At 43.2% G+C, this 17,292-nt stretch overlaps 2 protein-coding genes across 5 annotated transcripts in view; both read right to left on the bottom strand.

The window, feature by feature from the left end:
• Window positions 1-5,207, bottom strand: part of LOC123513017 (visual system homeobox 2-like) — a 5,777-nt gene extending 570 nt beyond the window's left edge. The window contains exons 1-3 of the mRNA XM_045269826.1: window positions 4,345-5,207; window positions 3,740-3,957; window positions 82-478 (exon numbers count right to left, since the gene is read on the bottom strand). Of these exons, the coding sequence (XP_045125761.1) occupies window positions 82-478; window positions 3,740-3,957; window positions 4,345-4,798 (1,069 nt within the window). The 5' untranslated portion in view covers window positions 4,799-5,207. The remainder of the gene's footprint in view (window positions 1-81; window positions 479-3,739; window positions 3,958-4,344) is intronic.
• Window positions 5,208-5,673: 466 nt separating this feature from the next.
• On the bottom strand, window positions 5,674-17,164 carry LOC123513035 (apoptosis-inducing factor 3-like). 4 transcript variants are annotated; one of them, XM_045269850.1, is made up of 11 exons: window positions 16,691-17,164; window positions 12,114-12,204; window positions 11,302-11,474; window positions 10,851-11,024; window positions 10,568-10,734; window positions 9,953-10,077; window positions 9,577-9,707; window positions 8,521-8,723; window positions 7,986-8,117; window positions 7,564-7,780; window positions 5,674-7,323 (listed from the first exon to the last, which is right to left on the bottom strand). In XM_045269850.1, exons 2-11 carry the CDS (start codon window positions 12,194-12,196, stop codon window positions 7,109-7,111), a joined length of 1,620 nt encoding a protein of 539 aa, XP_045125785.1. In that variant the 5' UTR covers window positions 12,197-12,204; window positions 16,691-17,164; the 3' UTR covers window positions 5,674-7,108. The 4 variants fall into 4 exon arrangements, with proteins under 4 accessions (XP_045125785.1, XP_045125782.1, XP_045125783.1 ...); XM_045269847.1 differs by lacking the exon at window positions 16,691-17,164 and adding an exon at window positions 13,310-13,575; XM_045269848.1 differs by lacking the exon at window positions 16,691-17,164 and adding an exon at window positions 12,997-13,230.
• Between the last annotated feature and the right edge of the window lie 128 nt (window positions 17,165-17,292).

The raw sequence follows: 17,292 nt of genomic DNA, 5'->3' as shown, positions 1-17,292 counted from the left end.
GTACACACACATACACACACACACACACACACACACACACAGACACGTGCTTAAGATCATGATATATATTGCACATAATGCCGCTCTCTAATCTAAGCATAACCTCTTCTAACCTGTCTTCCTGGGTCTTGCCATCACACCCAGCTGTTCCACGCTCTGGTCCATTGCTGCCTCCTTCACGCTCTTCATTGGAAGGCTTCCCGTCGTTTGTTTCCTCAAGAGCACCTCTTTGCTGGGACACCTTAGCACCGCCTTTCAGAGTGTGGCGGTGAAGGGAGGCTTGTTGGGGCACCACCTCACCCCTCACTCTGCTCTTCCTGTTGCTGCGACCGCGGGAGTTTGGGCTGGCTTGCTGCTGCCCTGTTGTATTGGAGGCGGTGTCCTGAAGTCGTGACGGCGTAGCGATCATCTCTGAGGAGGCCTTTTGGCTTTCCCTTTTTTGTTTTCTCCATTTTGCTCGTCTGTTTTTGAACCAAACCTGTTAGGAAGAAAGTATTCATTTATCAGTGGTGAGAGGAAGAGGCGTGCAGCTCTGAGAAATCACTGCTCGCAATGCCAGCACGTTACAGCGCACGTGACTAGCAGTAGCGTTTTCGTGGCGGGTCGCAGGGAACCTTATCTCAAATTGTCAAATAAGTATAAACACATTCGAAAGGAGTGACCTCATAGAATTAGGAAGGTTGGTAGGTAATAACTTAATATTTTGCAACAGAAGCAGTACCAAATTTTCCCTAAGCGCGAAAGCTGTTTGAGGGCGGCTCGCTTTGAAGGACAACACCTGACTCATGAAAATCCCTCACAACAGATCACCATTCCTCACACGTGATGCTTATCCCCTGCACCATCACACACGAGCGTTCAGGTGTCTGGTGCTGTTTTCTGTGCGATATTCAGTAATTCCGTGTTGCTTTCATCTATGAATAATAGATTTGGGTTCTTGCACGATAATATTGATATAGGAGAATGATTTCTTCAGACATTACTGCCACTTCTGTCATAATCCATAAACACAAAATAAAAGGAGATTTATTCATGAGGCGTGGGATTCTGCTTATTGGGTCAAGGGTGGGTGGGCGGGCATGATCAAGGTAATATGTTACACCTGCACGCCCTGAACCACTCACTGCCCACACCGCCATCATAGTACACATTTTGACGCCTTACCGATGAGCTTACTCAAACACTCTCACTAAGTCCCTCCTTCGCTTGCTTTCGCTTTCTCGTCGTATGTTTTCCTCCCGCTCATCTTTCCTCCGTCCCACATCTTCCTTCCCTCCTCCTCCTCCTCCTCCTCCTCCTCCTCCTCCTCCTCCTCCTGCCGCCCAGCCAGGTGGAGGCAGATGTTTTTTGCCATGTAAAATCGAGAGTGAAGAACATTAAGAAGGCGGACTTGGCATGCAAATGTCGGCGTGGCTTCTCCGCTTCTCCGCTCCGCTCGGGAATTTGCATACATGAATTAACTACGAAAACCATCACCGAGAAGCTAATATTTGTCGAGGTGATGGGACGCGGCGACATCCCTCCAGCCAGCCTCACCCTGTCCTTCGCCGGGGAGGAGGAGGAGGAGGAGGAGGAGGAGGAGGAGGGGAGAAGCAGTAGGAAGAGGGATGTCACGTTTAGTTTCTCAGATGGCTGCTTATTATCTTTGCTTGAAACTCAGTAAGATTTGTCGTTTCTCTTTCTTTACTGACTCTCTCTCTCTCTCTCTCTCTCTCTCTCTCTCTCTCTCTCTCTCTCTCATTGAAAAAGAGGCACGAACTCGGCGAGGCAAAGCAAGGCGGGATGAGGCGAGGCGAGGCGGGATGGGACAAGGCGATGCGGGATAGGGCGAGGCTAGGCGGGATGGGGCTAGGAGAGGTAGGATGGGACGATGCAAGGCGGGATGGAGCGAGGAGAGGCGGGATGAGGCGAGGCGAGACAAGGTGGGACAAGGCGAGACAGGGTGAGGCAAAGCGAGGTGGAGGGCGGGAACAAGGTGGGCAGGTTATGTAGAAAGATGGTTCGGGGACTTGTTAGAGTGAGAAGGCCAGGAGGCAGGTAAAGGCGCACAAAGTAAGCAAGACCAAGATGGAGGGAGAGGAAAAAACAGGAAAGTCCTCTTGTCTTTCTTTCTCTCTCTTTCTTTCCTTCTCCTTAACCCCTTCGTACCCCCCCCTCTCTCTCTCTCTCTCTCTCTCTCTCTCTCCGTCTCCCTCTCTCCCACTCCCCTTCCCTCCCTCCGCCTCGCTAAGCAGATCACGTTAATGTATGTATGAGAATGATGATAATTCCTTCGCTGCTCTCTTTTTTACTCCCTCAAACAATCTGTTGTTTTCAATCCAAACAGCTCCAACCCGCTCCGTCTCCCCGCCGCCACCGCCACAGCCACTGCCTCCCTTTCTGACACACCGCAAATCGCACCACACCTGTGTACGCATTGCTGACAGCTGACGTACACTACTCTGACACATGACTGGCTCCTTCTGCATCTGTTGTTTTACTGTTTACATTTTTCAATATTTTGTTTAGCTTTCCCGTGATAATGCACCGTCTATCGTTTTTGTCTTGTGTTTTTCTTCTTATAGCGTCTCTCCTTATTTTTTTATTTATTTTCTTTGGTTCACATATTTTTAAAATTTTCTAGGTTGATTTTTCGTTGTTTATACGGTTCTTACTCATTTTCTAAGTCTCCAAGTGCTTTAAGTAAAAAGGAAATAGAAAAGAAATCCATGTTTTTCTCCTATCCTGCTTCATCTCAGTACTTCTCCTCCATTCCACACTTCATTTTTCCTTTCGTCCTCCTTCTCTTCTTCTTCCTCTTCCTCCTCCTCCTGCTCCAGTGTTAAGGCATCTCTTCACCTACAGTAGTTTGAATTATTTCCTAGACAGCTATACGAGAGACTAAAAGAAAAACCAATTACATATAGAACTCTAAAATCTTAAGAAATTTTCCTCATCCAATTCCTCCATCTCCTCATCCTCCACCACCACCTCCTCCTTTTCCTCAACCACCATCTCCTCTTCCTCCTCCTCCTCTTCCATTGCTACTTTTACTAGGTCGACAGCGCTCACTCAGCCGTCTCTGAACATCGAATATTGTGTTTGGATAATTTCGCCTCAATCAAGATTACCTCGTCCCGACCGCCCTCTTGCAAAGCTAATACTGTTGACTCTCACAACACAAGAAGTCTGTCCGCCGCTGAAAAACTGAGGCGGGGTTAATTATCTATAATCTGATGGATACATTAGACCTCACAGAAAAGGGGGAAGAGAGAGAGAGAGAGAGAGAGAGAGAGAGAGAGAGAGAGAGAGAGAGAGAGAGAGAGAGAGAGAGAGAGAGAGAGAGAGAGAGAGAGAAAGGAAATGTTTGTCAAGGAATGGAACGAGGAAGAAAGATGGAGATGGAACAGATGGAAAAGGATGTGAGTGTGAACGAAGGGAAATTAGACTAAGATAATAATAAAAAAAAAAACTTTTGGGAAGGATAGAGGAAGAGGGGAGAGGGGATTTTGCAGTGTAAAGGAAAGAAGGAGTGACTGGAATGGAGGCGTGGCTAAGTAAATGAATGGATTGAGAGAGAGAGAGAGAGAGAGAGAGAGAGAGAGAGAGAGAGAGAGAGAGAGAGAGAGAGAGAGAGAGAGAGAGAGAGAGAGAGAATCACATAACAAAATCCCTACTCCTCCACACAAAATTAAACAAAATAAGTAAGTGAAATAAAAATAACTACAAACATCCTAATATACATCAACACTCCACACACCTCCACTCTTTCCTCCATCAGATCCACCTTGAGGGCCAGCTGTTCCCGTAGGAGGACGTCAGGGTAGTGGGTGATCTGGAAGGTGAGCTCCAGTTCCTGCAGCTGTTCCTCGGTGAAGATTGTGCGGTGGCGCCTCGTTCGCTTCCCACTGGAGTCTCGGCGCCGCTTGCTGCTGGAGGTTTGGGGTACCGAGGTGCCTCCCGCGTCAGTGTCCGTGGCTGCCATTCAAGGGAGGAGCTAAGTATGATAGGATGGCTGACCGATTATTGTTTATCTTTGTTGTTTCTAAATGTCAACGACGTAGCGAATCTTTTGAACCGAGCTTACATATCACCAGGCAGTGAAACCTCTGTCCCTATCTCGATTGCTTTCGTAAGACTCTCGATGAAGTGACACGGGTTTTTAAGGATGCTTTCACTGTTCTAGTGACAGATTAACATGATTTATATGCCGTCAATAGGAGAAATACTCTTGAGAACCCGGCTAATAATCTCTGTGGCCTCTGAAAATAATCATAGTGAGAGAGTAAAGCATTTCGGAATACGTGTCGTAATCTCAACAAAGCTCCCTGAACCAATATTTGAAGCTTCGCGGCGAACACTCACCTGGGGGCGCGGCGTGCGGGGCTAGGGACGGCAGGTGTGCAGGCCACCCATCTCGAGGAACCAGGAGGTTGTCCATTGCAAACCCGGGGCGCCATGATGCCAGGCCGCTAGCGTGCTGAGCGGGACTGGGGAGGTGCAGACGGAAGGGACTGGAGGGTGGGAGGAGGTGCGGCCACAGCCATAAGTATGGATGGTGGTGCTGACAGGTGGCCCAGGGCAGGCAGCGACACACCTGCCCTCGTGCCAGCAGGTAAACATTAATTGGATCAGGCACGACAAGCGGCTCCACCACCTGAGACACTTGACACCTGGGCGGCCCCGGCATTCTGGGCCCTGAAGCGGCTGTGAGAGGGAGGTGGAAGGGAGCACCATCTGATCGACGCTCCCACTCCCTCCTGGTGGTGCCGTCAGAGATGTCCTGCTCTTGTTTCAGCGCCTCCCGTCGGGCGTACATGGCAACACCACGTGCAACACACCCTCCTCGTCCGCCAGTCACCTTATGCGGCTCCTCTTTTCGCAATGCTCAGATTCAGTATCTCGTAGGTGGTTGGCTTCAGGTGATGTCTCAGACGGCGTCAAGTGACTCCAGGAAGCAGTTAAGATGCCATCAGGTGTCGGGGGGCGGAAGTGTGCGGTGACAGGTGCCTCGTGGGTGGGTGGCGCCGAGGGACTCGAGTAAGGTGGCGTGGCAGTAGTGGTGGGTGGAGTCATTCCGGGAAAGAAATGACTGCCAGTCACCCTCCGCCTATTCTACGGCGCCGCTCCTTCAAACTCCGCCCCTAGGAGCCCCAACCCCGCCCACCTCGTTACCCTCAATTTAAATTACCATTTGATCTGGAATGCCTTGATTGGCCTTAAAATCATCCCTAGCGGCCTAGCCACCGGCCTTCCACCATTCATACAGGGAGGGTGTTGAAAAACGAAGAGGAAAAGCCTGGAAACCTGACACACACATTGAAAGCACCAGATTCATTCAACAAACAGAGAATTATTACTAAAAGAAAGCACACCATGTCGGCCTTTTCATGGGAATGTATGGGCTAATGGGGATACTTTTTTGTGGTACCTCCTATCTCAAAGCCCACCCGCTAGGAAACCGTTGCCCAGAGTGAGGAAGCCCAACCTACATGCGGACCGTGGACAGGATTCGAACCCATGCGCTTGGAGATCCCTCAGACCCCAAAGCACGCATTGTTCTACTGCACCACGGTTTCATTCCTTCATTATGTCTATTTTTCCTTCACCTGATGTGATTTTCCTTGTAGTTAATATAAATGTGTGTTGCTCATCATACACAAAGTAGAATGATGAAATAATAACTTTAATAGCTCTTTTAAGATTGTATTTATTGAGCATGGAACACGTTACAATGCTAACTAAGTGAACTGAGGAATAAGGCACAACAATTCTTGAGGTTACACTTTGCCAGTTGACACTTCCATGAGCCATTGAAGACTTCTGCAGGGTTCACTAAATCATCCTCCAAGTTAGTAAATGGGAAGAGACATCAAGAACAAGGCACATCAAGGAACAAGTCAAATTTGCTATTACAAACACTCAGTGGACTATATCCTCCTCAAAATGAAAAATGTGGAACTGTTAATGCATTCTATGATGTGTTTATGTTGTCCATGCTATCACTATGTAAATAGTTACTCTTCCTTGCAAGGGAATGTAGATGACAACTAAATCTAACAATTAAAGCTCAACAAATCTTAACAAAGATACTCTGTTACTGAGTCTGAAGCACCAAAAGGGATCAAAACGTTTTTATTCAATACTCCAACACCCCAAAAATATTATGACAATTCCAATACAAATAAATGTTACTAATAAATATTATGTGACTGTGAAAGTGTATATAAAAATATTTTGTCTGGAACAACTTATGCCATATAAAAATATTGAGCTTGTAACAAATTGTGTCGTGTAAGTTGCAAATTGGTCCCGTGAAAACTTAATCCACCACTTCTCACTCCAAAACCATAATTTATGAACAGGCACCACACGAGGCACACGTGACACAGGGCAGTACTGAGGCGTGCTGTCTGGTGCACCCCTCTCAGCACACTAAGCACATCATGAGTCAAGCTGCACACAAGCCACCGTGTGTCATGCACTGCACTCGACTTATACTGTAGTTACTGTAGTTCTTCATCAGTGTGTTTTAGACAGAGCTAGCCGTATTGAGATTGCTTAATACAATAATTTTTTCTCCACGATTCATTCAATACTATTTCTTTGGTTTGTAGAACCCAATAATTATGTTCTAACATTATGCTCAAGCAAAATGTTTTCAAGGTACTTTAACAATTTTAGAACTGTTAGCATTTGATTTTTATCAATCAATCTAAGACAAGGAATGACCTTGCCTGTATTCACTAATCCACATATCTGTTTCTATCAGAAACAAAATAGTACATAATAACCTAATCCTTTCAGATTACTTCACTTAGATGTTATTCAAAACTATTACAAAATTATTCTATCATTAACTGAAAACAAAAGGCAACTACAGCTATCATTACTTTGCTGAATGATGAGTTACTAGGAGAGAGAGAGGGGCAACAAGCTCCCTGCTTTCACACACACATTATTGGGTTGTTACAAGTAGCTAGGAGGGCACCTGGCACATCACAAACACACACCACATACATGTAACAGAAATATGCGTTTCACAACTTTGAGCATTCATAAATTACACCACGCCACATAATACACTTCAAAAGCTGCATAGTGAGATTGCTTGAACTATAAACTTAAATCAACATTTGAGTTTTAATGCAATTTCCCCATCATCCACCACTTGTTGTTTAGTGAGGAACTTGCCCTGCTGTAACATCTCAGCATAATTAGCAGCTGCAGGGTCCTTCCCCAGACTGGCAAGGGACACCACTTTATCTCCACGACAGTAGTATGCAATGAAGGACAAGTTCTCCAAGTCACCACCAATGATCACATTGTCATACTTCCCGTAACCTGTCAAAAAGTAACAAAGATAACTTATCAACACCTGTGGACATTACTAGAATAGAGGTTTTATGGCAATATTCCTGCTTTTTATGTCTGGCTTCCCTATTCTTATCAAGGTTGGAATGGTGCCTCCTAACAAGGATTCTGGCTTGGCATTAGGGAACTATTACCCTGAGTGGATGCTATTCTTACTCTCAGAGCATGGCTAGGATTTGAACTCCAGTGGTTATAATGTTAATGTCTTACCAGTGTAGCGAAGACTCTTCCCATACAAGACTGTCCAGAAGAATGGAACAGACTTGACGGCCACATTCTGGCCTGTCATGTTGAGAGCTGCTGTGTGGCCATGTCCAAGAGCCACCTGCCAATGCCCTATGGAAACCTCCTCACCACCCTCAATGAACAGAGGGAAAGCGGCAATATCTCCCCCACAGAAGACACCAGGGATGCTTGTCTCCAAGTGCTGAAAATTTTTAATAGTACAAGTTTCTGAATGCATATTGTGAAGTAACACCTGCAGATGTGACATAATTTCAAATATATTTGACATTTGACAACAAAACAAAGTATGCTCGCTTATATACTCAAGAGTTCAATCCAAATCAGGAAAATAGACTAAAACACTTCCTTGAGTCAAACAATGACGTTTATAGTAAACAAATGCTCACCTCATTGACAGGGATGTAGCCTCGCTGGTTCCTTGGGATGGAAGAGGTCTCCAGGAACTCAGTGTTGGGCACCACGCCAACGCCCAGCACCACCACGTCTGCCTCAACGGTCTCTCCAGAGTCCAGGGTGACCTGGCGGCAATGTGTCATCATAATGAAGGGAAGGAGAATTACATGTCAACAGGGAATGACAAACTAAGACAAACATAACAAAATATTTCTAGTATCAGTATGTATACATCAAATATGATTCAAAGAGAAAATAATTTTCCTATTTGTAAACATAAGTAATTTAGACAATTAAAAAAGGGTGGAGTATTGCTACAGCTAGAAAAAAAAAATGGAATGTGATTACAAATAGAAAAGAAAGCATCAAAGCTACAGAAAAGCCTTGTTACTTTTCATAAGAGTATTCATTAGGTTACAATGATTTCACACACCAGATGAATCACTTTCCGTCTTTGAACATGGCACTTATTACATTCCTCATGAGCCGTGTTATGTCTAGTGACACAGTAGATCCAATACTACTCACTCCACTTGCTTTTCCTTCATCCTCACTTATCCCAACAACTCCTGACTTGGCGATGAACTTGACTCCTTTCTCCTCAAACATTTCCTGGATGCGCTGCCCCACATCATGGCCAAGACTGTATTCAAAGGGAACAGAAGTGTTGCCAATGACAGTGACAGAAGCTGCCCGATCATTGCTGGACAAGAATGCAGCCACTTCCATTCCTGTAAAGAGAAATTTGATCCTATGTAACTATCCACTTTGGAAGAGTAAATGTCTTCTGGATAAAGAAACAACTCACAGCTTCATGCAGATTGGATAGGAAGTGATGAACATCCACTTCCTTGTACTAACTACTGTCATATTGATGTTGTAATGTCAAATTTTTTCATAAGGTACTATTGAGGCAAGTTTATATTCTTTAAAGCTTAAATTCCCATTTATAATAACATAACAGTGATTTAATAGAGATATTACAGCCACTCCTGAGAATGATGGCTTCAGGAAACAAGAGTTACAGTAAAATGAAAGGTGTTTAAAGTAGGTCTGGAAAGAATTTGGTGATTATGCCTCACCTATGTACTGTAGATTATACTGTGCAATTCTAGTCCCCATATTACAGAAAGAGGATCAGTACAAAGGAAAATTACTAAACAGATACAGGGGATGAAGGGCATATTCCTTGTGAAAGGAGACTCAAGCTTATGAATTTATGTTCTCTAAAGAGATATAAATTATGAATAGAGGTCTTTAAGTGATATGGAAGGTGATATAAGCAAAATTCTTCATATCAATGATCAGAAAAAAAAAAAAAAAAAAAAAGATTCAAATAAAAAAATGACTGAAGAAAAAAAAAAAAAGGTTCTCAATTAGTGGCAGATGAATGGAATGGATTTAGTAATCAGGTTTTTAGTGCTGAGTCACTAGGGACTTTTAAATAAAAATTCTAAAAATTTGTGGATGATGATTATAAGTAGAAATAGGCAAGTACATTCCACAAAGAAACTGGCAAGTGTAGGTGAGATGGCTTCTTGCATCTATCATTAATGTTTATGCCTCTCATGTGTCAGTACTCACCAATAAATGAGGTGCCAACAACCACCACTCGCTTCTGAGCTGCTGCTGCCGCCACAGCGTTGGCGTCCTGAGGTGAGCGCACCACCCACACGTTAGGCAGCTGGTCACCTGCAATGCCCAACCTTCGAGGTCTGTGAGGAGGGTGTAGAAGATTAATCTTAGTAACTAAAATGTTTCATGCATCAATAAATCTACAATTCAACAAAAAATGAGGCAGACAGATCTTTAAGCAAGATACAATTATTTCTCTTCTTAATCTATGTAAAAATGGTAAAATAAAGGCCCACTAGACTGCCAATCCCTAAAGAGTGGCCAAAACGATCATCCAAAATAAAAGGATAAACATTTTGAAATTACCTTAAAGGATAAAACTCACTTTCCACCTGTAGCGATGAACAGTTTCTCATAGGCAACTGTATCACCTGTGCTCAAATGGATCATCTTCTCTTCAGTGTTGACTCCCTCGGCTGACACTCCCATGAGCACCTCTATGTCACCACTCTGAAAAGCAACAGCACATAAGCAAAGAGGCAGGTAATTTTATCCCAACTTCTCTATAGGGACCAACTGGTGCTACTTGGCAAAATGATATTTCCTTCAGATTGAGCATTAATTTTTTATCTATCATTCTTGCCTATCTTTCTTCATCTGAACTGCTTCAACCTTCCCTGACCTGCCAATCTCTCCTTAAGTTTACTCCATTATCTCTACTGATCATCCTTAGTTCCAAGTACACACTACACTACCTCTTTCCTCTATCATCATGAGCATTTTACTCTCCTGATCTCTGGAAATCTTTTATATCAAAGTATTCTTCTTTCTTAGTTTTTCAGTTTGCTTCCACAGACAGTTATAATATCCCCATATTGTTCAAATATATATATATATATATATATATATATATATATATATATATATATATATATATATATATATATATATATATATATATATATATATATATATATAAAATGAATACAATTGTACTTACTTCATAAAAACTTTCTGATCGGAGTAATATCTTCTCTGGGGCGATGTCCATGGCTTTGGAGAGCTTGGGTCTGTCATAGGGCAGCTGGGATTCCTGAGTGATGAGGATGACACGTCCAGTGAAGCCTTCCTGCCTCAGAGCCTCAGCACAGCTTGCTCCTGCACCACCTGAACATGATACATTCATTATAATTGTGCTTGTCAGTGAGATGTAGAACAAATACAAAGGAACCACTATCATAAGCATGAGACAATACTGTTGTACTTGAGAAAGTAATCTGTACCTCCTCCAATAATAACAAAGGATGAATTGTTGTTCGGGTCTCTCTTTGCCATGGCCTTGGTACGTTTTCCATTTATCAAAAGGGTCTTGCTGGCCCTCACCTTCACCTGTCCTTCAGCCACTTCTATATCATACTTAGGGATGCTGTCAAGGCCTGGAAAATCTTCTATGTCACCTGAAAGAAAATTGCAGGTTAATTAACATATATTTCTTAATACAACTAAGTTCACAAATTTCTCTTTATTCAGATATTAAATTTCATTTTGATTAAAAAAAAAAACATATTCTCATAAAGAACTAGAAATATAAAAGAATCATACCAGATTCATATAAAATCATTAATTTGTAGAGCTTCAATAAGCATTAAATATGAACACAATGGATTTCCTTTTTACTAAAATACTTCAAACTAAATATACTGCTAGATTCCTGGCTCAGGGTCCAGCACCCACCTGTGGCCACATTGAAGCAAGCACCATGCCAGGGGCAGCGCACACGCCCCTCACACAGTGTTCCCTTCTCCAGTGGGGCACCATAGTGGGAACACTTGCTCCCAATGGCTGACAGCTGTCCCTTGTGATGTACCACCAACACTTTCTCTCCATTGAATTCAAATGATTTCATCCTGGAGGAAGAGTTTTTTTTTTTTTTTTTTTACGGTAAGGCCTATAGCGCCTGTAGGCACACTTGAAGAGTGTATGGGAAGCGCTGTTCAGCTTCCGCCCATTAGTGGCGCAGGTAATTTTATTTATAGTGGTACCCATATTAGGGCCCATATCACTGCCCAAGCTCATCTTGAGTGTAACCACCTAGAACCTGGGTATCATGGTGATATGTAGGTAACTTTAAACCACTCGACAAATGGCAAAGTGTTTTAAGGCTGTACGTGGTGGGATTCGAACCTACGCGTGGACGTCTGCCCGATCCCACGCTCACCACCTTATCCACTATGCCACCGCCTCAATCTTTATTATTCTGCATCAAACTACAAATCTGACCACTACACGATTGTCAACAATTAAAGGATAGCATACTTTAAAATGAAGGATACGCTCTAAACTTATATAATGACGAGATGCATTATTTTTCAAAAGCTGATGTGAATAAGAAGCAATTAAATATGTTTGAGGCTCCTCCAAAAATGTATTAAATTTTAAGGTAGGTAATTGAATTTTTAGTTCACCTGATTAAATATTACGGGATAAGTTTGAACACTAATGAAGGCACACAAAATAAGCACTATATACAGAAGCATTCGTCTCACCCATCCTTCGGCAGGTCATCCTCCTGGCAGATGACTCCCTCCACCAGGTCCCCGATGCAGCCGTTGTTGCTATGAGTGCTCATCTTGCGACCTGTAAACCAAACGTGCAAGGTTACAATGAGGGAAACAATTTTAAGTTAACTTCTAATTTAGTAAGACGAAGACACTGAACAAGCATAATTTTCTACATCTACATGCCCTTTACATCTAGTACACAATAAAGGATGTCGTTAACCAAATAATGTCAAAAATTCTCATATTTATAACTGTATATAATGGACAAAACATGAAGTTGCATGACCACATCTTTTTTCCATTCAAACACATATCCACACTCTTTTTAATAGTCTAAATAATGTAAGCTGAATGACATTAAAAATGGTTCACATATCTTTTATCCCCATACCAACACACCTGAGGTAATGGCAAGAAACAAGTTGGAATCGTTAAGTGGTTAGGAAGTTAAAATATTCAGTTACATTTGGTTTTTCAATTCTCTTACTGTTATAGGGCCAAATGTAAAGCATGGCAGTCAATTCACTTCAATGGCAGTTAACATGAGCTTAGAAGAGATGGTCTGTGGGAACAAAATAAGGCACTTCTGACATTTCATCACTGCTAATACACATAGAAAAAAAGTATAATTGACCATAGACTCCATTACTGGTTTGCTGTTGTCCCAAATACCACAATACTACCGGGCATGACAAAAGCTTACCTTCTAAATTGCTGTATACCTTCGCCTAGCCCTTGCCACTGTCTATCTGTCCATCACTCCCTCTACACACTGCCCCGAGAAACCTCATAACAACACCCCTATATTGTAAGTCACCTAAGGGCCTATTTGTTAGTCTTCACCTGTTGCCCGAGGAGAAATACTCACGAGAGGCGGGGCCAAGGAATGCGGTAACGGAGCAGGGGCCAATGGTAGAAGTACAGACAGCCTACTGACTTACCGCGGGGAGGAACACATCATGTGAGCACTGTCATGACTCTACACACTAGCAGGTGATTGTAATGCTAATCCGGCATGACTGTCACCTCTTGACTATAACAGGACCATGACACTACATCCTTAAACAAACACAGAAATTACACAACGAGTCCCAACAGTTATCTTCACAAGACAGGACGCCGTGGTTTTGCTTGTGAGGGGTAAAAAACGAAGTGACAGTGACATGAGGCAGGGTAATGACCTGAGACTGGGGAGCCGCCGCCGTCTGAGTCTTGATCCGTGTTTCCTCTCCTACAGGACCCTGCCACTCCCATCTTGCCGGCTCCTGCACACGCTAGGCGCCTGTGCACACGCTGAGGGTGGTGCTGTGCCTTACTACACCGGTGTCTCCCAGCAGCTGTGGCCCTGAGTAGCGCGCCACCCGCCGCCCTGGACACACGAGTAAGGAGTGACATGACAGACGCCCACTAGTAGAGGTGAAAGTTCAGCCAAAGGAGTTCGGCAGGTCGTGCCTTCGAAACGGCGTCTCTTTATTTTAGCTTTTACTAATTGATTTATTGTTCTGTCTGACTACTAGCGTCCTTAAATGGCATAAATGTTTTTTGGACCCTTATTCACATTTCAGCAATGCCTCATCGACCCGCGTGTCAAAGTTTCCAATCCGTGTTCTTTCTCAGTCACCCCTCGACGGTTTCGGTTCTCTGAGGTTTCTTCGGTAACCAGTCTTACTAAAATTGTTTACCATATTTTCTCCTTATAAAATGCATTCATGTTTGTACATATTCATGCTAAATTCTTCAGTCCTCTTCTGAGAGAGAGAGAGAGAGAGAGAGAGAGAGAGAGAGAGAGAGAGAGAGAGAGATTTACGCACTCCCACCTTTTTGTCGCTGATTTCATATTTTCATCAAGCATTCATCTCTATAGTCATGACAGAATATAGTCAAAACTTATTTCACTTTCACGAATATATTTTTTGTGTGAATTAATCGTCTTGTCACCACAAATCTTATCGTATCCTCTCCTCACTAAGTGGATTATTAATTTCATTATCCGTAACACACTTTCTGAGATGAATGTATGCTAAGTATTCCCTACTGCACTTATCATCTGCCGATTCGCTCCAGATCCTGTAGATGCGGAAGGAGCATTGACCCCACAACCTCCTCAGGCTATATATCTCAGCATAGGAGGCGAGGCTAGCCCAACCAACACTCAACCTTAGCAGACAGGAGGAAGAATGAATGAAAGGGAGTGAATATACGCAAATGCACAATTACAGAGCAGGAATCATCATCGCTATTCAGAAACGCATGGAACTATACTAACCATGAATAGATTTAGCTTTGAATATTATTTTGAGATGTGATAAATTGAATATTTAGAGAAAACTTACTAGAATAAATAATTATATAGTATGGATCGCCACTCCGCGTTTATCACCCGTGGAAATGTTACCTGAATGGACAAAACTTTTATTAATTAGAGGTGTATCGCGTGCTATTTTAACATGTGGTAATTTAATGATGCTGGAGGGTGTGCCGTGTATCAGGAAATCATATAAATACCGCGAATTCATTTGATTAGTAACAGGGAATGAGAATGTGAGAATTGACTTAAATCCAGAGAGAACAGGACACACACGTACACCAGCTCGAACGAAATTAATAGTGTCATCTTGAAGTGGGATGTTCTATATACTCCGCAGAATTAGTTACGTTGCTGAAGCGCCCGTGTAAAGTGTTTTAGTATGGAGTAATTGTATGCTATCTTGATGACCTAATCGACTAGTTTTACTTTTGAATGAATAAATAAATAAATAAACCCATGATGATCAGGTTGTTTCCCTGCGCAAAGTGTAGGTTTTATGGGGTCAGAGAACTCTTCCTTGTTGAAAAGGATCTGGTAACATAAACACATAAAAGAAAACGTCATAAGTGGATACACCAGTGCTGATAAGTGAACAGTAAGACGTATTAGTAATTGATAGATAATATATATACAGTTCTATAAACGGTTAGCTAGAAAATGAATAACAACTAAACAAATAAAGATTGCTTGCATCCGTCAAGGTCACAGTATAAGCGTATACAAGACAAGTAGGGCAGGCGATGACTGGTATGCAGTGTGTCTTGGTTAGCTGATCGCGCGGAGCTCCTATATTTATGCTGGAGTTGATGCTATGTTCGCTCTCTCTCTCTCTCTCTCTCTCTCTCTCTCTCTCTCTCTCTCTCTCTCTCTCTCTGATGTACATGAAAAGTTAAAATAAAACTATTCTTTGCTAAGTTTGCCCTCCGTCCCGGGGCACAGATTCATGCTTTGAACAACTTTAATTCGTTCTAAGTTTTAGGCATAATTATCTGTTGGTTTTGTAAATTTGGCTTCAAAGTTCATCTGCGGTCTTCCTTACTAATGAAAGCCATTATTTACCCTCTCTATTCTTTACTGCAAAACCACACTCCTATCTGTGTAAAAAAAAAAAAAAAAAAAAAAATTGACTTGTTATGCACTTGTTTACGTAGATTTTGATGTATACTTACATATGAACATATCTGCAACACACACACACACACACACACACACACACACACACACACACACACATGTACGTACGTACGTACGTACGTATCTTATCCTAGACTATTTTATTCTATCTTATCCTAGACTAAGAAGAAAGAATAGAATCAATAAGGTAGACTCTGCGTAAAGCAACAAGTAAGCATCAAATTGCAATGCACTGCAACAAGACAGAAGAACCGCCACAATTGAGCAGGAGAAAACATCAACTTTTGAGGGTTGGCGGCCGCGGGGGCGAGGAGCGAACCCACTCAAGCAGCGAACAGAAAGCTGCCAGCCACCTCCACACGCTGAGAACTGTGCACATAAGAAAAAGAATAACTCCAACAAATAAGTGTTTTTAAGTCCTCTTCTCAACTTGGTGAGTGCTATGTTGGTGCTTGACTCGCTCTGCAAACACACAAGCTGAGAGGAACGACAAGTCACCGAAAGTAAACGGAGACGAAAAGAGGAAGTGGAGTTACTCGCATGCGTACTGAGTTTATGTTTCCCTGTTGAGGAAGACGTACGAAGAAGGAGCGAAGGGAGAGGAGAGAGAGAGAGAGAGAGAGAGAGAGAGAGAGAGAGAGAGAGAGAGAGAGAGAGAGAGAGAAGAAACGAGGCGATCTGGCTGGCTGGCTGACTCACACAACATGAGGGAGGCGCGGAAGGCGGCCACACAACACAAACCCTCAACTCCCTCAGTCAACAGTGGCGGGCTCGAAATGAGTTTCAAATCTGATATTACTTCCTTAGTCACGCGTTGCCCTTTTGTTGCAGTGTCTTTATTGTCCGGTGGGCAGCACTCCTCACTTTTAACCTTTCTTACGACCACCTCTGGCCACCCTACATCAAACATAAAGCTTTCCTCTTACCTTCTCTTCCTTGATCTTCCACTTCGTCGGGAGGGTTTCGCCTGCCCTTTTCTCCTCAGCAACCACACTTTTATTGACCTGAATTAGTAATCTCTTTTCATCTAGTCCCATATTTCCAAACGATGACATTGGGCTAAGAAGAGATGAGATTATATACACAAGAAGTTTATTAAAATACACCATTTGTAAGATACCTGTTAATTTCCCAGCCTGGCTACGGTCTGAGTGAGAGACGCTGCACGCTCACTACGCACAAGCTCTCCCCCAGTGCTTGCGAGTAGTGTGCGTTGCCGGCCGTGAACAAGTAAAGCTTAACGTGTTTCCCTGGCGTGGATGTGCCGGGGTGTGGGTCCCTTGGCGCTGTGGTGGAGGTGACGAGTCTATCGCAGATGTGAGCTGCGTCATTACATAATAGGGTAGTTGTACACATGTGCACAATATACGTATATCATAAAAGGTTGGGTTTATGTACTCGTACACTTGTGAGACATAGAGATCAATGCTAAGAGTGCTAAATGTCCAAACTACTGCAAGGGTGTGACTGTTTGAGGTCTGGTGGATGAAAAATACAGGGATGAGACAGAGAACATTCGGGTCGAAGTCTCGCTCCGGAATTGATTTGCTCACCTGGAATATGCATCAAAGGTATCGACCCTGTGTGTGTGTGTGTGTGTGTGTGTGTGTGTGTGTGTGTGTGTTTCAATGTTACCTGCTAAGTCTGAGAGTGTCGGAGTCTGGTCCTTCAAAAAACGATAGTGTTGAGTAGGTGATTCGCTCACTTGACCGGAAGGAAGGG

Source organism: Portunus trituberculatus, chromosome 35 (genome assembly GCF_017591435.1).
Source record: "Portunus trituberculatus isolate SZX2019 chromosome 35, ASM1759143v1, whole genome shotgun sequence".
NCBI lineage: Eukaryota > Metazoa > Arthropoda > Malacostraca > Decapoda > Portunidae > Portunus > Portunus trituberculatus.
This window is presented reverse-complemented; position numbering and strand designations above follow the sequence as displayed.

Bases quoted from the DNA above. Each gene is read 5' to 3' on its own strand.
- LOC123513035 (XM_045269847.1), bottom strand. From the start codon at position 13,523: ATGTCACTCCTTACTCGTGTGTCCAGGGCGGCGGGTGGCGCGCTACTC. The intron at 11,025-11,301 runs GTGGGTGCTGGA...ATTTTCTTTCAG, and splicing joins TTGCTTCAATGTGGCCACAG to GTGACATAGAAGATTTTCCA. The intron at 10,735-10,850 runs GTACAGATTACT...TATCATGTTCAG, and splicing joins CTTTGTTATTATTGGAGGAG to GTGGTGCAGGAGCAAGCTGT.